This window comes from Urocitellus parryii, chromosome 6, assembly GCF_045843805.1.
Source record: "Urocitellus parryii isolate mUroPar1 chromosome 6, mUroPar1.hap1, whole genome shotgun sequence".
Lineage (NCBI taxonomy): Eukaryota > Metazoa > Chordata > Mammalia > Rodentia > Sciuridae > Urocitellus > Urocitellus parryii.
In genome coordinates this window covers 168,770,513-168,794,432 of record NC_135536.1, presented here as the reverse complement: position 1 = coordinate 168,794,432, position 23,920 = coordinate 168,770,513, and the positions used below count along the sequence as shown (strand labels likewise).

The 23,920-nt window shown below is 40.3% G+C and overlaps 1 protein-coding gene and 1 pseudogene across 5 annotated transcripts in view; one reads left to right on the top strand and one right to left on the bottom strand.

The window, feature by feature from the left end:
- Positions 1 to 718: 718 nt before the first annotated feature.
- On the bottom strand, positions 719 to 1,584 carry LOC144255459 (dolichyl-diphosphooligosaccharide--protein glycosyltransferase subunit TMEM258 pseudogene; annotated as a pseudogene).
- A 4,113-nt stretch (positions 1,585 to 5,697) lies between these two features.
- Positions 5,698 to 23,920, top strand: part of Shld1 (shieldin complex subunit 1) — a 91,659-nt gene continuing 73,436 nt past the window's right edge. For 3 of the 5 annotated variants that reach the window (XM_077799758.1, XM_077799760.1, XM_077799761.1), the window contains exons 1-2: positions 5,698 to 5,747; positions 15,211 to 15,392. In XM_077799758.1, coding sequence (XP_077655884.1) covers positions 15,212 to 15,392 — 181 coding nt within the window. In that variant the 5' untranslated portion in view covers positions 5,698 to 5,747; position 15,211. Of the gene's footprint in view, positions 5,748 to 12,295; positions 12,346 to 12,848; positions 12,934 to 15,210; positions 15,393 to 23,920 lie in introns of those variants that run through there. The other 2 variants (XM_026385828.2, XM_077799759.1) reach the window with 2 other exon arrangements.

Genomic DNA, 23,920 nt, shown 5'->3' with positions numbered 1-23,920 from the left:
GCCATCATACCTGACTCAAACTTAACTTTTAAATTATTTGCTAAAGGTATCAACTTCAGGTTCTTGCAGGTGCCTGAAATCTGTGAATTTCTCACTGTATCAACTTTCCATCACAGTGACAAAATACATGAGATAATCAGCTTATAAGGAGGAAAGGTTTATTTTGGATCATGGGTTTCAGAGGTTTCAGTCCATGGTTGCTTGGCCCTATTGCTTTTGGGTCTGTGGTGGCACTGTATATCATGGCAGAAGCACATGGCAGAAAAGTTCTGTTAACCTTATAGTAGCTAGGAAACACAGAGAGAAGAGGGGTCAGGGTTCCAATGTCTCTTTCAAGGGCACACCTCCCAGTGACCTAACTTTCTTCCACTAATCCCCACCTCCTAAAAATTACATCACCTTCCATTAATATATATATATATATATCCCTATATATTTGTCACACATCTGTCTTTATTGTGAGCAGCAGGTGAGACACTTCTAGCAATAGTTAAAACATTGATCTACATGGGGCTGGGGTTGTGGCTCAGCGGGAGAGCACTTGCCTAGCATGCGTGAGGAACTGGGTTCCATCCCGGCATCACATAAAAGTGGTTTATTTGTAAAAACAAATAAAATAAAGGTATTGTGGCCATCTACAACTAAAGAAATATTTGAAAAAATTAATTTACAAAAGCAGGGATTTAGGTGAAGCTACCTGGTGGGTACCTAGGAGAGTTCATATGTAGATGCTGATGCTGACCCAGAGCAGAAGGAAGAGAACGCCATTGCCCTTGAAGGTTGAGGCCAACAAGGAGATGAAGAGCTCTTTGTAGCTATCCCACGTGTACTTGGTGGAGGTAATACCATAAATGAGGAGCCAGGTGGTGAAGAACATGCCAATAGCCAGAAGCACCGTGCTCAGATGAGGGGGAAGAGAGTGTTACTGCTGGTTATCGGTGACGAGTCCTGCTTCCTCAAACATGTTGAAGTTTGAACATTAGAGAAGCTCACCGAGGCAAGCATATGAAGCAGGGATTATTTAAAAAGGGGTAACATAGACTTCTCCCGGGAGGGAGAAGGGGGCCGTAGCTGGTATCCTGGTACCCCAAGAAGCAAGGTGCTCTGCCCTTTTTCTATGTCCAAGGCTTCCTTTGTTCTCCTGCCCTCTTCTCTTTATCTTTCTCCCTCCCGTGTAAGTGACTAGGCCCAGGAATGCTCAGTGGGACGGCCAAAAGGTGGGAAACAGGTGGGCTGAAGGGGGAAGGGCAGGATGGTGCAGCCCAGGACTCATTAACAAACTTACAGCTCCCTGTAGGGAGCTGGGACAGGTTACCTTGGCAACAGGTTGGAGCAGGGAGAGATTCTTGATAGAGTGAAGGAAGGGCTCTGAAGGAATTAATACATGAGACAATCAGCTTATAAGGAGGAAAGGTTTATTTTGGATCATGGGTTTCAGAGGCACAGTCTCCAACTTACGGGACTCACTCAAAATGCCTCCTTGATCTGACCTGACTTGATTTACCTATCTATATTGACTGCCTTTCTAATTCTGGCTTCAAGAGCTGGGTTGACTGGACTGGTATATCTGTTCATGGTTCTATTTTGCACATAGTAAGCCACTGCTTTGGCCCCACCCCCACCCCAAGCCATCACCTCCCATTGGAATCAAATTCTTTATCATCTGAGCTTTTGGGGAACATTCAGGATCTAAACTGTAGCAGTAAATATCATTCTTTTTGGATAATAGGATATTTACAGTTTATATCTCTCATCTAGTTTGGCTATTTATGAGTTCTGTCACAAGTTATTATAATCTCTGTGCGTCAGTTTCTTCATCTGTGCAACAATATAACAATAGTAGCATATCACAGCATTGTTATGAAAATTAAATAAGGAAATTCACATAATTAGTGCCCTTAGTACAGTTTAGAGCACTCTACCAAGATTAGCTATCATTAGCATTATTATAATTGTTTTGAATTACAAAAGTAACATAGGCTTATAGAAAAATACTCTAGCAAAATAAATATAGAACTTTAAAAATTTTTTAAATTTTTGGTACCGGGGATTGAACTTAGAGGCATTCAACAACGAGTCACATCCCCAGCCCTATTTTGTATTTTATTTAGAGACAGGGTCTCACTGAGTTGCTTAGCGCCTTATCCTTGCTGAGGCTGACCTGGAACTTGCAATCCTCTTGTCTCAGCCTCCTGAACCACTGTGATTATAAGCATATACCAACACTGGAAAGCATTTATTGTTCCCTTTTTGCAGATGAGGAAATCAAGGCTCAGAGACAGGTTAAATGGCCTTAGTCATATAATTGGTTGGTAGGAGAGCAGAACTCAACCACTTGAATCCATATTGAGTCCACTCCTGACTCCACATTCAGGGCACTTGCTGCTTTGCTGTTGAGTGTAGACAGTTGAGGGTGGCTATGGGTTGGATCAGACATATCTGCCCCTAATATCGTGAAATGTTGTGCTCTTTATTAAATGCTTGAATACTTGAGCTGCCAGGAAAGTCTTCTTCCTAGTACTATGGAATGTCCATCAAGTAGGATTTTAAAAGTCTTTACTATTTGCCTAGCATTGTGTTAGTATTGATTTTAGTTTTTACTGTCCAAGCTTTTTGTTCTTTGTAAATATACAAGAAGATATTGACTGAAACATTATCCAAGTGCTGGGAATTTCTTGGGAAATAAAACCCACACTTCCTTGTAGACCTTCAAGTCTAGCTGGGGAGGCTCACAGTCTAGCTGACAGCTAGCCTGTTCTTTCCTTTCCTGCCCACTGCCTCAGCCTTTCTTTCTTTTCTTTTCTTTCTTTCTTTTTTTTTTTTTTTTGGTACTATGGATTGAACTCAAGGGCATTCTATCACTGAGTTATTTCCCTGGTTCTTCGTTTTCTATTTTTTAATTTGGGACTGGGTCTCAAAGTTAAGTTGATGAGAGACTGGCCTCAAACTTGCAATCCTTTTCCCTCCACGTCCCCAGTAGCTGCGATTTCAGGCCTGTGCCACTGCACCCATCCATATTTTTCTTTGATTGTCAGTTTATTAATTATGACATTAGAGTATTGCATGATTGAACAAGCAATAAAATATCTTGAAGCTTATTAATTTTTTAACCCTTGAACTTTTTTAAAAGTATTTGTTTTTTAGTTGTAGTTGGACACAATACATTTATTTTATCTTTTTATTTTTATGTGGTGCTGAGGATCGAACCCAGGGCCTCACACATGCTAGGGGAGCGCTCTACTGCTGAGCCACAATCCAAGTCCCTAACCCTCAAACTTTTGCTATTTCCTTTCTCATTTCTTAAAGTCAAGTTCTCAAGTAAAAGAGCAATTAGATAGATCGAGGTTCATCATGACAAAGAGTGACAAGATAATTGCAAATAACCTTACCCTATTTTGAAAAAGCTATTTTGGTTTTTCAACTAAAATGACTTCTTTCTGCTGAAAAGAGATTTGTTTGAAGTAGCTGGCTTAGCTGATGGCAGAAAATCAACCGTGAAATATAAAGAGCTTCATAAAATTGTGACATAACTCACTTTTACAACCTTTATATAATCAATGACAAAAGAGCAGGGAATCCAAAATGATTTATAATTTACATTTGGAATGCAACAAACTCGATTTTGCTCTCTCTGTGCAGAGTTAAAATTTTGTTTCCATAATTACTTCAATTAGTTTTCATTTTTTGTGTACTGAAATTAATGAGAGAGGATGGTCAGAGATGTGCTATATGGCAAGGAAAGTCACTCTAGACTAAGAAACATGCTCCCAGAAGCTCACTGGAAAGACAAGCCCCATTATGGAAAAACCACCAGAGAATACCCGAGAGTTCAGTTAGACACAGTTTTTTCCCTCCAGTACAGGTGACATGGCAAAAAGGCTTCAAGGTTTGTTTCACTGTTAAGAAGGTTATGAACAAATCATGTCTTTGAGAGTTCTGGGAAGGTGTAATGGTTGAGTAGGGTGTGTATGGAAAATGCCTGGGTGAGATCTATTCATTCATCCACGAAACTGCAATTTCTAAGCAGTTATATGTGAGTCATTGAGCTGGGGTTTGGAGTACAAGATAGACTGATCTTTGCCCCTGAGACAGGTACAGTTTGGCAGGGAAAGTGGAAAGGGCAAAGGAATATAGAATAATCAGGATAAACAGAGGAACATGGACAACTAACTCCTGTTTGACAAATCAGAGAAGGTTCCAGGAGGTAGAATTCTCTAAAATTGAGATGTATGAAAAAGAGCAAAGAAGAGAGGAATGTTTCTAAGGGAGGAAACTTGTATGAGAGAAAAACTCAGCGATAAGAGAGGGCAAACATGGAGTACTTAACGAGAAAACAACAACAAAATCCCCAAAACCCAGTCATTGTATAGGTATGGGGTTGGGAGATAGTGATGGGAATATCTCCTGTGTATCTTCATGGCAGCTGGCATGTGGTTAGCCAAACCTCAGCCAGGGTTGTTTAAAAATATTCATCTTAAATTCAGGACTTCTAATTTGTGGGGTCTTATCCCAGTTGTAGACAACTTCGCGAGGCTATGAGTATTTAGGATTAGCTCAAGAAGATACTAAAATAGAAAAATTGCTGTCACTCTTGTTAAAGTTTATGTAAGGCCTTTAATTTGGATTGGACTCTGTAGTGGGCCCCAGGAGGCCAAACTAAATCAGAATGGTATCACCTGTGCTAAGTGCCACATAAACCAACTTGAAAACTTGGAAGTCAATTTTCCCTAAACTGGAAGTTCTAGTCAGACTGTCAGGGTAATAAGGAAGTCTTCTGTTTTGTTTTGGTACTGGGGATTGAACCCAGGAACGCGTTGTCACTGAGCTCTAGCCCCAGCTCATATAGATATATAAAATTATTTATTTATTTATTGAGACATGGTCTCACTAAGTTGCTTAGGGCCTCCCTAGTTGCTGAAGCTGGCTTTGAACTTTTGATGTTCCTGCTTCAGCCTCTCCTGCCACCACCTCACCGGTCTGTCTTGTTTTAGCCCAAAGATAAAAGTAACTCTGAAGCCGACAATTCGTTTTTTGTTCTCTTTCTGCTTTCTTCAGTCCTTTTCTGTTTGTAAAGCCAACCTCCTCTGCTTAGCTCTTCAGAACACTGATTAGACTTTGTTGTCATTTTGTCTTTTACAGTCCCTTTTCTCTCTTTTGATATGGTCCTACAATTCTGGTAGTTGTGTCCAGCTGTCTGAATGAATCAATGTATTAAAATATTTTCATGCTCTTTATTTAACTTCTAGTTAAAAATTTTTTTTAATAGTAAGAATTTAACTCTTTTTTTTTTTTTTTTTTTTTTGTTGGGGGGAGCGGTGCGTGGGTACCAGGGATTGAACTCAGGGGCACTCAACCACTGAGGCACATCCCCAGCCTTATTCTGTATTTTATTTTAGAGAGAGGCTTTCACTGAGTTGCTTAGCGCATTGCTGTTGCTGAGGCTGCGGATCCTCCTATCTCTGCCTCTGGAGCTGAGGAATTTAACTTTTTAAAGACTTTAAATATTTTTTCTGTTCCCCGGGAATCTACCAAGCATACTTAAAAATAAGCGTCCTCTCCAGATCACCAAAGTGCTGTGAAGTGCTTACCTCGGAAAATGCCCTCAGTTAAGATGGCCGGGCTCCCTTCTATTGTCCTCTCCTGCCCATAGCAAGGATGGTTCCAGTAACCTCCTTTCACGCCTCGGTTTTCCCGTAACAAAGATGGTGCCGCCACTTCCGGATCCGGGCTCTGGCTGTGGAGGGGCGGTGAGTGCAACTGGGGCCCCCGCTGATTTCTTTTGCTCCACTTTTCTTCATCAACTTTGCGCTTTGGGAAGGGCGCAGGAAAGAGACCCCAGAAGCCACAGCCACGCGTTGGATCATTCCAATTTCACAATTGGAAAGCTGTGACGATTTCCGTAGGCTATTACCATTTCTTCCCCGCCCCCTCGCTCCTCTGCCTCAACCCTAGGCGCTCTGTGGCTGCCTGGGCTTTGGGAGTTCCGGAAACGTACAGGCAGCGGGGGATGGATGATTTTCGGTTCTTCTGATTTTTTTACAAAAAATGGTTTTCTTAAGAAATTTCACGTACTGTAAAATTTGCCTATTTAAAGTGTAAGATTCATTGGGTTTTGTTTATTTATTTTTATGTGGTGCTGAGGATCGAAACCAGTGCCTTACATATGCAAGGCAGGAGCTCTACCATGGAGCCCCAACCCCAGCCCCAGATTCATTGGGTTTTGTGCGTTCACAGCCCTGGGCAGCCATTATTACTTTTAAAATAGTTTCATCACTCCAAAGGAAAACTCTGTATCCGCAGGACTATAGTGCATTTCTGCACCCAGTAGCATCATTCTTCATTTACCATTAATCCCCCAGAGCTAGGCAATTACTGGTGTACTTTATAATTTTCTAATTAATATAAGTGGAATCATATATGTGAGTACGTATGTTTTCAAAGCTTGTCTGTGTAGCTTGTATCAAAACTAAATTTCTTTATTGCTCAACAATATTCCATTGTATGCATATATCATTTTTTCTGTTAATCATTTGATGGATGTCTGGGTAACATTTTGGGGCCATAATGAAGTTGCTGTTAACATTTGTGAAAAGTTCTACTGTGGATATATGCTTTTCTCTGGAGCACATACCTAGGCATTCGCCAGATCAAAGTGTAAATCTATGTTTAACCTCTTGAGGAACTGCTAACCTGTTTTTCACATTGCGTCATCTATTGCCCATAAATGTATGATTTTACTCTTGAACTTGCAGTTCTGTTCCATTGATCTGTATGTCTGTCCTTCTGCTAGTATTACACACCCTTCACTAATATGTATTTTTAGTAAGTTTTGAAATCAGAAAATATGAGTCTTCCAACTTTGTTTTTCCTTTTCAACATTGTTTTGACTATTCTGAATTCCTTGCATTTTCATATGAATTTTGGAACAATTTTGTCAATGTTTGCAAAATAGCCAGCTGGAATATTGATAGAAGTTGTGCTGACTTTTAGGTCAGTTGGGTAATATTAAAATATTAAGTCTTCTGATCTTAAAATATTAAGTGTTCTGGTCCATGAACATGGTATGTCTTTCCCTTCCTTCAGCTACTTAATTTCTTTCAACATTTAAAATATAGGTTTTAATGTATGTGCCTTACACTTATTTAATATGTTTCTATTTTTTCTTTTTATACTAATTTAATGTTTTTCTTTTTTCTTTTTATACTATTATAAGTGAAATGTGCTTAGTTTCATTTTCAGATGTTTATTGCTAATGTATATATATGCAAATGATTTTTCTATGTTGATTTTGTATCCTGTAATTTTATTTAATTCTAGTTTTTTAAAAAAGCAGATTCCTTAGGGTTTTCTATACGTAAGATTATGTCTTTTATGGATAAGAGTTTTGCTGCTCACTTTGCAATCTGAATGCCTCATGTTTTATTTTTTTGTTTGATTGTCCAGGTTTAAGCTTCTAGTACAGTGTTGAATAGAAATGATGAGAGCAGACACCCTTATCTTGTTCTTGCTCTTAGAACATAATTTAGTCTTTTTCCATAAAGTAGAATGTTAGCTATGTGTTTTCAAGAACATCATTTATAAGGCTGAGAGGGTTCCCTTCTATGCCTAGTTTGCTGAGGGCTTTGATAAGAAAAGGGTGTTTGACTTTGTTGAAAGTTTGTGTGTGAGTGTGTGTGTGTGTTGGTTTTATACCTTATTCTTCTAATATAGTGTATTACATTGATTTTCAGATATGAAAACAATTTTGAGTTTCTAGGATTCCACTTAGTTGTGGAATAAATAAATAAATAATCCTTTCTATTTTTCTTTTCTTTTGAGGTGGTGATTATTAAACCCAGGGCCTTGTGTTTGCTAAGTACAACTCAACCACTGAATTATACCCCCAGCCCCCGGAGTGTAATCCTTTTTATATTTTGCTAGATTTGGTTTGCTAGTATTCTATGGAGGATTTTTGTGCTGTTGTTCATAATATCAGTTGGTAGTTTTCTTTTTTTTAATTTTTATTTTTTATTAGTTGCTTGAGACAATACAATGATCTTGACATATCATACATTTGATTCAAATGGGGTATGAATTCTCATTGGTAGTTTTCTTATGATGTCTTTTTTTCCCCACTTTTTTGTCAGTATAATTCTGGATGCATAGAGCCCTTGAGTATATCATTGTAATCCCAGCTACTTGGGATGATGAGGTAGGAGAATCTCCATTTCCAGGCCAGTCTGGGCAACTCAGCAAAACTCTGACTCAAAAAATGAAAAAGGCTGGGTGTCTCTCAGTGGTAAAGGACCTGGGGTTCAAACCCCAATATTGTGGGGGAGGGAAAGAGAAAATATTCCCCCTTTTGGTCTTATTTATTTATTTATTCATTCAGTACTTGGAATTGAACCCAGGGGCACTATATCCCCATCCCTAATCTTTTTCTTGAAACAGGGTCTCCCTAAGTTGCCTAGGCTGGCCCTTGAATTTATGATCCTGCTGCCTAGGCTCCCAAGTTGCTGGAATTACAGTCCTGTGGCACTATTCCTGTCTCTCTTCCAGTTTTTAGAAGCATAATACAGGAGAGGAAGATGCACTCCTGATGGAAGGAGGGCAAGTGTAGGGGGAAGAAGCAGGACATATGGGAGAACCTGAGGGAAAGCCATTATGCCTGAAGCAGGGAAGGAGAGGGGGCCCAACATGCAAGGAGGATTGGGCTAGAGAGAGATTTTCTCATGGTCATTACTGTCCCCGAGGAGGAAAGGAAAGGAGAGAGCTTTGGAGAATAGGAACAGGCAACAAGGTGGGAGAACAACCAAGAGAAAGACTTTGAACTTGGCATTCTCCTGCCTCAGCTTCCTGAGTTGCTGGTATTACAGATGTGTGCTACCACATCCACCAACAACTTTATACACACACACACTTTTATACCTTAACTATGCCTGGGGGCATAGTTCAGAGATAGAGTGCTTGCCTAGCTGTGTGAGGCTCTGGGTTCACTTTTAGCACTACAAAAGAAAAATAAAATTTTCAAGGAATTCCCAAACAACATTTTCCAAATTTGCTAATTGTCTACATTTGCTCTATTTACTTTATCTTTCTCCCTCCCTTCCCCCCATATATGATAATAACAATAAAGTATTATTATTATCACACATAATATAGTCATATTTGTTAACTTTCCCCATATATATCTATATTTATATATGTATCTATCTCTCTATATATCTTTCTATCTATATATGTATATGTAGGTATATAACTATATATATATAGAGAGAGAGAGAGAAAGAGAAAATTAACAAATATGACCATATTATCTGTGATAATAATACTTTAAATGAGCAAACTGAGGAAAAGTTGCCACAGGTAACATAGTTAAACAGTGACAAGAGGGCTTGAGCCTGACTCTCAAACTCCAGGGATGTTTAGGATCTTCCAGTTTGTGTTTCATTCAGCTAAGAGTGAGCATTTGAAAATTCAAATTTGTGGGCTGGGGATGTGGCTCAAGCGGTAGTGCGCTCGCCTGGCATGCATGCGGCCTGGGTTCGATCCTCAGCACCACATACAAACAAAGATGTTGTGTCTGCCGAAAACTAAAATAAATAAATAAATAAAAATTCTCTCTCTCTCTTTCTCTCTGTCTCTCTCAAAAATAAATAAATAAAATAAAATTTAAAAAGAATTCAAATTGATCATATTACATGCCAGCTCAACTTCCATTATTTTAAGATTCAATGAAAATATCTATTAAAATAAGATGAATAGAGTTGAAAAGATGGGTAGTTATGAAATAAATTATAATAAAATATGAAGGAATTTAGGTGGTTGCTTTGTGGTTGTTCATTGTATAATTCTTTCTACTTTGTTTGCATGTGTGTGTTCCTGGGGATTGAAATACTCAGGGTCTTGTTGCTAAGCAAATACTCTACCACTGAGTCATATCCCCATCCCTTCCCACTATTCTTTAAGTTTGAAAATTTTCATGCAAAATATTAGGAGGGGCCGGATGAGGTGGCATAGGCTGTAATCCCAGTGGCTCAGGAGGATCACGAGTTCAAAACCAGCTTCAGCAATTTAGGGAGATCCTAAGCAATTTAGCTTAGGACCTGTCTCAAAATGATTAAAAAGGGCTAGGGATGTGATTCAGCGGTTAAGCACCCTTGGGTTCAATTCCCAGTACCAACAACAACAACAACAACAAAATAATGGTGGGGATGTAGCTCAGTGGAAGGCATCCTTGGGTTCCCCAGGAACCCAACCCACTTGGGAGGGAAGTGACTTAATTGAAAAAAAATGTAAGTCAAGTTAAAACACTTCTTGTATGTGGACCTTATGGACTTGTATTTGTAGGTTGTAAGAATCTATAAGTAATAGAATAGTGGCTGCTTTCTTCTGGTAAATAGGCTTTTATGTAATTAGGGATTTCTTATGCCCAACTCCAGGACAAAGTAGACTTCTAGTATTGAAAAATAATATTTTGGGGCTAGAGATGTGGCTCAAGCGTTAGCGCGCTCGCCTGGCATGCGTGCAGCCTGGGTTTGATCCTCAGCACCACATACAAACAAAGATGTTGTGTCCACCAAAAAAAACTAAAAAATAAATATTAAGACTCTCTCTCTCTCTCTCAAAAAAAAAAAAAAAAAAAGAGAGAAAGAAAAATAATATTTATTTAGATTGTGTAATTAGGGAAGTTTTTTTTTTTTTTTCTTTTCATGGTATTAGGTATTGAACCCAGAGGCTCTTAACCACTGAGCCACATCCCCAGCCTTTTAAAAAAAATTTTATTTTATTTAGAGACAGGGTCTCACTGAGTTGCCTAGGGCCTAAGTTGCTGAGGCTGGCTTTGAACTCAAGATCCTCCTGCCTTGCTGGGATTACAGGTGGGTACCACTGTGCCTGGTGGGAAGTTTTAAGAGTGAAAGATAAGTATTCCTGCTGGGAGAAGTTGAAACATATCAAAAGATTTGGGTAAGAAAGGGCTGAGCTGGGGTTTAGCTCAATGGTAGAACATTTGCCTAGCATGTGCAAGGCCCTGGGTTTCATACCCAGCCCTGGGGGGCGGGGGGAGTTTTGGTCCAAGGATAATCATTGCATCCTTCTTGTTATCAGGCTGTTCAGACTACAGGAAGGGGCTCCTCTGTCTCACTGCTTGCTTTTCCCTGTACATATACACTGCTTCCCAAACAATATATTTAGAAGAAGAAGATGCACAGATCTTATTTTGTAATTAAAAGTATTTACCTTTCAGCAGACTTTTCCTCCTCTTTTGGTGGGCCAGTGCTAGTTTGTTTTGATTTGGCTTTTTTGGCAGTGGGTGGGTACCAGGGATTGAATCAGAGGCACTTAATCACTGAGCCACATGCCCAGCCCTATTTTGTGTTTTATTTAGAGACTGGGTCTCACTGAGCACCTTAGTGCCTCACTGTTGTTTGAGGCTGGATCTGAACTTGCGATCCTCCTGTCTCAGCCTTCCTGAACTGCTGGGATTACAAGTGGTTATATTATATATATTATATGCCACTGTGCCTGGCTATATTTGGCTTTTAATGTAAGCGTTTCTAAAAGCAAAGAATATATATCACATCACTATGCTAATTGTTGCAGAAAGGATTCCTTTTCTTTCTCTTTACTTTTTGGCTCAGGGGCGCTTTATCACCAAGCTACTTTTATTTTTACTTTGAGATAGGGTCTTGCTAAATTGGGAAGGATTTTGCTAAATTGCTGAGGCTGACCTTGAATTTGCTGTCCTCCTGCCTCAGCCCATCCCCTCCCCCCAGAGTCACTGAGATTATAGGCATGTGCCACACTATGCCTGGCTGATTCCTTTTATTTCATCACACTCTCAGTTGATGGTTTACTCAAGGCAACTTTTTTTTTAACCTTCTGGTTATATTTTTATCATTTTAAATTAAATTATTCTAATTTGTTATACACAATGACAGAATGCAATTCATTTCATATTACACATATAGAGCACAATTTTTCAAGTCACTGATTATACACTCAAGGCACCTTTGAAAGCAGGCAGGATATGCCAGTATCATTCAGTGACCTGTTTGTGCCATTCTGGAAGTCCACAGAGCAGAGTGTTAGATAACTGGAGGAGAAGGGGAAGCCAAAGGTTCCTGTCACAGAGGTCTTTGCTGAAACTTCAGAGTTGGTTGACTAATACAGCACGTGTGAATAGACAGGACGTTCTGGCTTCTTTGGGAACCTTGATCATTCCACTGGGTTCAGGAGAAATCAGCTGATATGTTGGCTCCCTCTCTAAGTGAAGGCATGTCCACAACAGCACATGACTGCGTGACCGACTGGGTGTCCGCAAACAAGAAGGATCTCCCCAGGTTTCAGTGTTGATTTGTTTCTGTATGTTTCCTGTCTTTGCTGTCACGTGGAGTTTAGGCTACAGCATTGGGGCTGTGCCTGCAAGCAGGGCTCATCCTAGTGTAGCTGTTTCTAAGTCTGGCTGTAAATGAGGGTAATAATAGAATTACTTGCCTTGTAGGTTTATTGCAGATGAAGCTCTTAGGACTATGGCTGGAATCTAACAAGCACTCAGTAAATGTCAAGTACTCTTATTATGCTGCTCACTGTCGGGGTTGCCCTGAACAGGAGCTAAGCACCTCTTTAAGTCTGGAGTAAAGGGGTACATGCAATGCATGTGGGTTTGCCCTTGCCCCTTAAGAGAGTTGCAGCTCTGGGGTGGGCGATACCCAGTGAGATGGGCGTGGCCTTCCAAGATGTCAGTCAATCTGCTGACCTAAAGACATCCCGAAGCTAGACTCAACCCTCAGAAACCTGACCCCATGCCTTATTTGGGGTGGAATTTTCTTAAGTGTCTTCCCCTCAATAAAAAAGCTCAGAACCTGCTTCTCCCTTTTTTTTCCCCTTGCCTGTCTTGCCCCTCTTGTGGGTGCTGTGGCTGAGGAACCATCATTGAACCCAAAGAAAAAGGTATTTTGTTTGTCTGTGTGATTATTTCGTGCCAGCCCAGTTCACCTGGAGTCACCCTGACTGATTTAGTCATGTGTCACGGCAGCTCACATTATTCTGAAATTGCTTCTTTTATTCAAACATGTCTTTGAGATCTTTTAAGTACTGATTAACAGCCCTGCCCCATGTCCCGTGTTGGGGACTGAACTCAGGGCTCATGCTAGGTGAATGTTCTGCCCTAGAGCTACTTCCCCAGGCCCTGATTATCATTTTTAATAGCAGTGTAATATTCCTCAATTGGACAACTGCATCCTCCCAGCCTGAACCTAATTCAGTTGATAATAAAACCAGCCACTGAAATTGTCTCTCCTCATTAACTCAGTTTCTCTTTAACCTCTCTGTTCATTCAGTTATTAAGTTCTAGTTTATGATTGATTCTTTTTTTTTCCCCCGTACCAGGGATTGAACCCTGAGGTGCTTAACTACTAAGCCACATGAAGTTGCTTAAGGCCCCACTAAATTACTGAGGCTGGCTTTGAACTTGTGATCCTCCTGCCTCAGCCTCCCAAGCTGCTGGGATTACAGGCTTCAATCACCACGCCTGGTTTAAATGTATTCTTAATCTCCCTCCTGTTCTTGACCTGTAGGGCTCTGACCTGGTTCACATGGTTTCTTCTCACCTGGTCTGTATAGGTGAATGATTTCCTATTACAAGACTGCCTGCTACCATAATTAAGCAGGCTTAAATCTCAATCCATCTGCTGTCCAGCTACCAAACATGAATATTATGACTACATAAATTCTCTGCATGATTCAAGAAAGCTGGTAGCATTCATAACACCTGGTACTGGACATAATAAAATTTATTGATGATAGCAGCTTATGGGGCAGAGAGTAGCAAAGGTCCAGGATCTACCCAGGCCTGTAGTTATTTCATAGAGAGGTAGACTGGGCTGGGTACACTGCAGAGAGCCCTCTAGTAAGAATCCAGTGCCCCACAAGTAAACATAGACTAGGAGTGGTATGGAACACAAGAAATGCTAAATACTGAATCCAACAATTCACCTTCAAAGCCTCAAGAGCTCAGAAAGTTTTTGTATTCTAGGTTGCTGGCTGACAGCAGCAAGGCCTTACTTCAATACCAGGAGGAGGAGGGCTCCTTGACAATCCAGCTGAGACAACAGTGTTTGTCCCTACCCACTCCTTGTGTGATCAATACTTATCTCTCCCTTGAAACTCTCAATACCCCATGTCACATGTGGTTATCCAAACTGGTTCTTTTTGAGTTCATGCTTGCTTCTGTTCACAGCCATAGCCTGGACTGCCCCATGGTGGTGGTAAGTTCTTCCAGAAAGACTATGGCCCCCTTCTGGGCCTGCTCTGCCTTAACTCACTATGTTAACATAATAAGTCTCTGTGTTTGGATCACCCCAAACTATGAGCTCCTTGAGAGAAGTGCCTGTTAAATTCACCTTTTGTATCCTCCATGCTTGGCACCAAGCCTGATATGCTAACTAACTGCTGTTTGAATAAGCCACAGGGGAGCATGCAAATTGCCTTCATGGCATTGCACGTAATTTGTAATATATCCTTCTGGACTTTTTGCCCCTAGCTTTACATCTCTTTAATACACACACACACACACACACACACACACACACACACACGCAATATTTTGTTTTATAAAATTCAGATCAAACTTTAAAACCTTTCCATATTTATTATATTATGAACATTTCTCCTCATCAAAGAATTCTTTTTTAAAAAATTTTAAGGTACTGGGGATTGAACCCTACCACTGAGCTATATCCCTAGCCCTTTTAAATTTTATTTTGAGACAGGGTCTCACTAAGTTGCTTAGGGCCTGGCTAATTTGCTGGGGCTGGCTTTGAACTTGTGATCCTTCTGTTTCAGCTGTTCAAGCCGCTGGAATTATAGGCATGCCTCACTGCACCCAGCTATCAAATATTCTTGTGGCCCTTGAATCAGTCCTATATAGTATTTCAGTGGTGATGTGGTTTGTGATTGAACCTTTCCTATTTCCAAATATATAGCCTGTTTTCCAGCTGAAATGATTCATGGTGTCTTTTAGCTGAGAGTGTTTCTTTCCCATGATGACAAAAACATGGTAAACAAATGGTGGGTCTGAAGCAAAAACAAGGAAGACCATTAATAACAGGCAAAAAGAGATTATTCTGGTTTTACTGTTGTTTGACTTTAAGATTCTTCAAGCAATAGCTCTAATGAAGTCTTCTGCTATTAGTGCCTTTTGTGTTGAATTGTTATGTTTTTCCCCAGGATGATGGCAGCCCAGGAAGCCAGTCCAGGCAGCCACTCAGGAGAGAGTTGTGCTTTGGACTTACCATCAGCAAGCGACATAAGAGACTATGTGCTGCAGAGACCCAGCCAAGAGGCCAACAGCGAGGCTCTTAGTTCTGTGGAATGCCATTCTTTTCCTTGCTCTTCTGATGTGGATCCAGGTAATAAGCACAATTTAAAACAAACTAACATAAAAACAATTTAGCAGATACACTGGTGTGTGATTGTTTCTCCTTCTTCCAGTAGTAGATCTCAGAGAAATGATTTATTGTCCTACGTAGAAAAACATCATAACCCAAGCAAAGCTGTTAGGGAGAGACTTCAAAGGACAGCCTCCCCGATGTAACAATAAGGAGTAGGTGTTTCCTGGAGTTCTTTTTAATCTTGGGTCCCTTTCTGATCTCCATCCAAATGCACTCAGAGACAAACACTTAGTTCAAGAGGGAGAGAGTAGAATTGTTTTTTTTTGTTTTTTTTTTAATGTGTTACCATTAGTAATACAGACTGTTATTCCTATGGTGAAGCGTACTCTGGACTTAATCTTTTTTTGTGTATGTGTGGTGCTGGGGATCGAACCCAGGGCCTCGTGAATAAAAACTAGGCAAGTTCTTACCACTGAGATACACATCCAGCTACTCTTGATTTTTTAAAAAATATGTATTTATTTTATTGTTTTTGAGATATACATGACAGTGGAGTATATTTTGAGCTACACTGTATTTGAATAACAACTTTTCTATAAGTTTCCCTGATTCTGACTGAATTGTCAAAAAGTCTATTTTAAGCTTAACGATAATTCCCTGATGTAGCTAGTGACCATCTCTAGTTGAAAGCTCATCTTTTACCCATTCATTATCCAACCCTGAAGGTCTGCAGACCTGCCAAGTTCAGCTTTGCTGCTTCTGCTATATGACTTGGGGTATTTTTCTTGATTCCTCTGAGTTCACAGTCCTCTATAAAATGGTAATCAGAATGCTTGTGGAATAAGGTTTGACTCAAGGAATAATGTAAAGTACTTATCATGGTGTCTGCTGCATATGGGTGCTCATACTATGTTGTTTTTGTTATTGCTGTTATTAAGAAATCAAAATATATTATTTTTAATTAATTAGTTATTTCTGGTACTGGAGATTTTGTAAACCCAGGTATGCTCTACCACTGGGCCACTTCCCTAGTTCTTTTTATTTTTTGAGACAGGGTCTCACTGAATTGCTAAGGCTGGCCTCAAACTTGCAATTCTCCTGCTTCAACTCAGAAACTGCCTGAATTACAGGCATGTTCCATTGCACCTGGCTGAAATCTCTATTTTTAAAGAGAATTCATTGGATATGAAGAAAATGTATGGCTTTTGTGATGAATTCATTGATGACAGTCACAAAGATATGTGATATTAGCTTTCTATTGCCATAGAAAAATACCTGAGTTAATCAATGATAAAGAGAAAAGGGTTAACTCATGGTTTTAGAGAGTTTAAAGGTTCCAGTTCACGATTGGGTGCACCTATTGCTTTTAAGCCTCTAGTGAGTAGTTGGGGAGCATAGTATATCAGGATGGGAGTATGTGACAGGTTATGCTCACCTCATAACCAGATAGTGAAAGAGAGAGAAGAAGGAAGAGGCTGGGGTCCTACTGTCCTCAGGGCATGCCCTCTATGACCTAAAGACCTCTTACTACGCCTGACTTCCTAAGGTTTCCGCCATCTCCCCGCAGCACCAAGCTGGGACCAAGCCTTTATTTACCACACGGGCCTTTGAGGGCTCTTTAAGATCCAAACTATAGCACATGTGCTTGTCATTTTCTTGAAGTATTCTATGAAAAGAATTTTAAACTCCCTTGTGATTCTATTCTGATATAGAGTAATCAGGATCAGTAAGCCTCCTATTTAATTTAATTCCTGATCAAGAATTGGCTTCATCTTATTTCCTTTAACCTTCTCTCTTCCTCCTCCTGTACTACTGTTTCTACTTTAAGCCTCTAAAACTGATTTTGTTAATCATCTCTGATAACAGTTTTTCCTACAAGTTAATGGATGTAATTGAACAGACTTTAGAAATGTTGGCCTATTGAAATACTTCAGGGCAATGACTCTATTCCATATAAAGTACTGCATAACCTTTATGCTTAGTCTCCATAAAGTACCAGGTTTTATGGTTTGGTGATGAGGTGTCCCCCAAAACTCCTGTTAATGCAGGAATGAGGTGACATGATCAGATTGGGAGAGCTATAACCTAATCTGTTTCATTTTAGCTTGAACAGACTGGGTAGTAATGTACGCAGGTGGGGTGTGACCAGAGGAGGTAGGTCACTGGGGTTGGGCCTTGGAAGGGTGCATCTTCCTTGTGGCCCTTTCTCTCCCTCTCTCTGTTTCATGAGCTGAGCAGTTTTCCTCTGCTGGCTCTTCCCCCATGAAGTACTGTCTCACCTTGGGCCCACAGCAATGGAATCATCTGAATATGGGCTAAGATTTCTTGAAATCCTGAGCCCCAAACACACTTTTCCCCTTCCAAGTTGTTCTTGTTGGGTGTTTTGGTCACAGCATTGCAAAATCTGATAACAACATCTCCTGTCTTTTAAAAAATACCCATCCTTGACCCTAAATCTCTCTCTAGTTATAGTCTTGTTTCTTTGTTCTCTGTAGACTCTCAAAAGATCTTATCTATGCCTGCAGTCTCCAATTCCTCTCCTCCCAATTCCTTCCTAAACCCTCCAGCCTTGCTTTTATCCTAAGTCTTCTACAGAAATAGCTCTTGTCAGGGTCACCATTGATCTCCACATTTTAAAATTCTTTGGTCACATTTTAGGCCTTATCCTTTCAATATATTAGCAGGGCTTATGCAGTTGACTTTTTCCTTCTTTGAGGTTTTTCTTCTTGTCTCCTGGTTTTCTTAATACTTTTCTGGTTGTTTCCAGTCTCCTTTGCCAATTTCTTCTTTCTTACCTCTCCAGCATTTAATGATTGAAAACCCCAGGCTGAGACCTCAGAGCGCTCCTCTTGTTAGCATCACTCACTCCCTAAGGGATCTTATCCAAGCTGGGGTCCTTAGATGCCCTTGGTACCTTGCTCCATTCTGAATTCCTGTCTCCAGCTTAGACATTTAGACCGTCTGCAAACTTGATGTCTTCATCTTGTTCTACTTAGACTAATTAAATCTGCATATCCTAAACCAAATTAATAATTCATCTGCCTCCTTCCTAACCCCTTCTGAACACACATACATATTCACCTGCTCAGAAAAGGATTTTCATCCTTCTTTAAGCTTAGCCATAAAACCTAGGAGTTAACATAACTTCTACTTCTTTTTTCCTCTTAAACCTCACATCCTATTCTATTCTACCATTAAAATAAATCTAGAATCTAAACAGCCTTTGCCCTCTCCACTTTTTTTTTTTTTAAATTATTTATTTATTCTAATTAGATATATATAACAGCAGAATGCATTTTATTCATTGTATACAATTACAGCACAACTTTTCATTTCTCTGGTTGTACATGATGCAGCATCACACCATATGTACAGTCATACATGTACCTAGGGTAATGATGTCCATCTCATTCCACCATCTTTCCTGCTGCTATGCTTCTCCCCCAACTTTGCCTAATCACAGTTCCTTGAACTTCTGATCCTCCTGCCTCAGCCTTCTTACCTGCTAAAGTTATAGACTTGTGCTACCATACCCAGCACAAGCTCTTCTTTATATACATATATATATACGTGTGTGTATGTGTGTATGTCAGATCATGTTAGTCCTCAATACAAAACCCCTGTGGCTTCTCATCTAATTCAGAGCAAAAGCATCTTAGATCACCTTTCCCCACCACTGACCCTCCTTCCTGGTTTTATTTTCTATAGCACTTACTACCATTGCACCCTATATATTTGATTATTAACTTATTTGTTTGTCTCTTCCCATTAGGATATAAATTCCAGAATAGCAGATACTCAATAAATACTTATATGAGGAATAAATAAGAAAATTTTAACTGCTATTATTATATCATTAAGAGATAGGCCTAGGTGGGTGCAGTGGTACATGTCTGTAATCCCAGCAGTTTGCAAGGGTGAGAAAAGAGGATCACAAGTTCGAGGCCAGCCTGAGCAATTTAGTGAGGCCCTAAGCAATTTATCAAAACTGTGGTTCAAAACAAAAAGGGCTGGGGATGTCACTTAGTGGTAGAGCACCCCTGGGTTCAATCCCCAGTACAGTACCACCAAAAGAGAGAGAGAGAGAGAGAGAGAGAGAGAGAGAGAGAGAGAGAGAGAGAGAGAGAGAGAGAGAGAGAGAGAGAGAGGGAGGGAGAGAGAGAGAGAGAGAGAGAGAGACAGACAGACAGACACAGGTATAACAGGTATACAGATTTAGTGCTGAAGTTGTTCACAGCAAAAAGTTTCCATTCTTTTCAACCCCTTTACATAGTTTAGGGCTGGTGTGGATAACTTAGGGAAGTTTCATGTAGAATGAAAGAGAATCATATGTAGCACTGAATTACGTGAAGCCTGACTTAGTCCCCTAGTATGATCTGTGTTAGAAGAGGAGGTTATCAGGTTTTCTCTACCTCCTAGAAGTCAAGACACGTGGCTGCAGTAGATATGAAACAGAACTGTGAGCCATTTTAACATGGACAGAGTGAGTCATGAAGCATGCTGCCATAGTATAAACTCTATACCACTTTGTCAACATAGAAAACTTATGTAATGTATGCTCCACAAATAGGTGAGTCACTCTGCCTGTGTCCTTTGGAGTCCTGGTTCTTACTTTCCTTCTCCCTGCTTGGGCCTTCTCCCCAGCTCTAGGTGGCCAGTGCCTTCATGTGTCTCTTATTAAAGTTTCTCAATAAAGTTAGAAACTTATTCAGAATAGAATACAAAGGACTGACTATGGCTTCAAGTGCTAGCTTTTCCAGGCATGTGTTTATTGATGAGTATCTAACCTTAACCTAAAAGAATGGTTAGATTTCAGGAATCAAGAGTCAGATAGAAGACATAGTTGCAGAGAATGGCCTTTCTGGTGTCTTCAAAAGGCCTTCTATATTTTCCACCCCACATATTCTCACTCTTCTCTCTCTGCCTACCTCCAACTTGATCTTTCAAGGTGGGATCATTCTTGAGTAGCTGGGATTACAGGGGTACACTACTATGTCTGATCTAGGTAGGATCATTCTACTTCACTGATCATCCAAGCAGAGGTGATCTCTATTCTGTACAGCATATTTAGTATAGCTTTTTTTTTTTTTTTTTTGTACTAGGTATTGAACCAGGGTATTTTACCACTGAGCTACATCTCCAGACCTATTTATTTGTACCAGGGATTGAACCCAGGAGGGCTTAATCTCTGAGCCTCCTATTCAACCATTTTTAATTTTTTTTTTTTTTTTTTAATTTAGAGACAGGGTCTCACTAAGTTGCTTAGGGCCTCACTAAGTTGATGAGATTGGCTTTGAACTTGTGATCCTCCTGCCTCAGCAAGGAAGATTCTATATATAATAATTTTCTATGCATTCTAGACACTGGATGTTTTAGAGTCCATTAACAATTATCACTTTCAGTTATTCAGAACCTACTACCTCTAAGTAGTAAGTAGTTTTGTATTTCCAACTCAGTGCTACATATTTGATAAATCCAAGGGCACTCAACCTCTGAGCCACATCCCAGCCCATTTTTATTTTTTGTCGAGACAGGGTCTTGCTAAATTGCTTACGGCCTCACTAAGTTGCCAAGGCTGGCTTTGAACTTGGTGAGCCTCCTGCCTCAGTTTCCTCAGGTGCTGGGATGTCAGGTGTGTGCCATCACGCCCTGCACCCTTTTTTTTTTTTTTTTTTTTTTTTAGTTTTTAGTTTTTGGTGGACACAACATCTTTATTTTTATGTGGTGCTGAGGATCAAACCCAGCACCCGGTGCATGCTAGGCGAGCACGTTACCGCTTGAGCCACCTCCCCAGCCCATCCCTGCACCCTTTTAAAATTCTTATTATAGACCTACTAAGTGGGACTCATCCACCTTTTGTAAATGAGAAAACAGGCTTGGAGATGCTAGGAAGCTTGTCCAGTGTCATTAAATAGTTGACAGAGGTGGGTGAATGCAGAGGCAGTATTTTTACTTTTTGGTACTGGGATTGAACACAAGGGTGCTTTACCACTGAGCTACATTCCAACCCTCTTTATTTTTTATTTTGAGACAGGGTCTCACTGAGTTGCTAAGGATCTCACTAAGTTGTTAAGGCTGGCCTCAATGAGCCTCCTGAGTCTCTGGGATTACAGATGTGTGCTGTGGTGCCTGTCTGGGGCCGAGTTTTAAATTACATTTTTGTTGGGAAAAAAATTACATCTCTAACTTTGGGGATGACCAAAGGGATGGTACAACTAAGATAAGGAACTGCTGAAAATTTTAGGCAAGTTTTATTAGCTTGATAGAGCAAATAACTCATTTGGGATTAGGAGGAATTAGTTAAGTTTTTGATATATTTTATTCAGACCTCATACTTAAAAACAATTTTGATTTTGTTGTACCTTCTGCCATTCTCTATTAGTTTTGTGTATTATGCCATTTGTTGCTCATAGGTGTGATTACTAGGTGTGTTAAAAAAAAAAAAAGAAAAAACAGACTAGCTCACTCAGCTTTCTCAGAACTAAGATGGCATTTTTCAGTCATGATGGGAGTCAGACATTAGAATCAAATGGAAGACCAGCCACCGCGTTTATTTAATAATATCATCTCTAATAATAATTTATCCTATGCAGAAATACATATGCTCAGGTTTATCTACCCCAAGGGGAACTTTGTGTACATAGCATGGGGACATTAATTTTTGTCCTAGAGCTTCTGTCTACAAAGTTAGTACTGTCTTAAAGACTGTCTGCAAAGGTCATCACTGGAAAGGAAAGGTCACCACTGTTAATATGACCATTACCAAGCAATGAACTTGAGATGGACAACCCTGAACTATATGAGGGTGGTCACTGTCCCAATAGCCCAGTCTGATTTACTTAGATCTGACAATTTGTCATCTCTAGTTTCTCAAAATTACATAAGGGCCTGGGTTTTTCATTTGACATTTGCACTCACAGTCTACTTTCTCTCCCATCACTGCATGTTCGTTGGTAGTCGTAATTACGTGTTCTCTCCCCGCAGCTCCTCAATAGACTTTTTTTTTTTTTTTTTAATATTTATTTTTTAGTTCTCGGCGGACACAACATCTTTGTTGGTATGTGGTGCTGAGGATCGAACCCGGGCCGCACGCATGCCAGGCGAGCGCGCTACCGCTGAGCCACATCTCCAGCCCCTCAATAGACTTTTGCCAACATTTTAACCTTACTCTGACAATTCTGACTCTTGTCTGCTCAGAGGCATGCCAATCTTTATTTACATTGATCTCCAGTGGTGTTCTATCTCAAGATTCTTAACACATTCAGGTTCCCAGGCCAATCTGATATTCTTGGTTTATTTGTTTGCTGTTATGTGTTGTTATGAAATTAATCATTCAGGGATTGGTGAATACCAAAGCTTACAGTTGGATAGTCATTCATAGTAACTCTGCATTGGTCTGTGCCCACCATGGTACTCACTCAGTGAGGCATACTCTTGGCTACATTTGTGTTGCCTGTGCTTGGCTCTAAATAGAGTTGACTGTCTCAAGAATTGGCAGAGTATGGCAGATAGCTTACAGTGGAATGGGGGTGGGTCTAAGAGTGAACCTAGTGTGTGACTCTCCCAGCTACTAGGTGAAATATGGGCCAGGAATCCACTATTAAAATTCATCCAGGTCATCCCAGTTGTCAGAATCTCCAGTCACAAACCAGACACACAGTTGGCAATAGAGTGAGGTGGTCAGGTGAAGTAGCCTACTGACCATAGAGTATAGCCCTGAAACAGGTAAACTATCAAGAGAGCACTCAGAAACCCAGGCAAGTGGCAGATGGTATGCAGGTGGATTATCAGTGGGTAGTAGGGGCCCACTTTCAGGGTTGGAGTCGATGTCACAGATTCAAATCTCTGGAGAGTAGTAGGCAAGAGAAGAGTAGCCTCAGCTTTATGAGGCGGCAGGGACACTGCAAAAGCTTAGTTACAGTAATTTGGACCCAGGCTTAAGCCTCATTTTGGTAAAGAATTTCCTGTTTCATCTCTAGCTGTAGCATTCCTCTACCTTGCTTTTCTCAGCCATGCTTTGTGAAGAGGCTGCCTGCACTTTTTAAATTTTTGGTGCTAGAGATTGAACCCAGAGTCTTGTGCATGCTAAGCATGTGCTGTTCCCCTGAGCTACACTCCCAGTTCTACTCCTTTCTGCTTCTTCATCTTATGATTGCTCCTCTTGCCTAGGCACATGCCCTCCACCCCATCTACCCACTGGACTAAACCTGCTCTTAGGAGCCAAATTTAATGGACATTTCCCTGTCCTTATCTTATGTGTCCAACTACCATGTCACTGTTCATGCCCTGGAGGAGGCTATTAGTGGTAAGAAACATGAGTCTTAAGAGCACTTTCCAAGAAACTAATGGGTTGATAAGAATCCCAGGCTATTAGTCAGAAAAACCTCAAAAGTCTTGATCATTTCACTCTGGTATGCAAAGGCGTAAGGCTGGGCTGTGAGATGTCTTAGTAAACATATATCCTTCTGAAGTTATGAGGCAGCCACATCTCATGAAGCACTGGTGGAGGAAATTACTTTTCACTGGAGCCAGGCACAGGATTATGA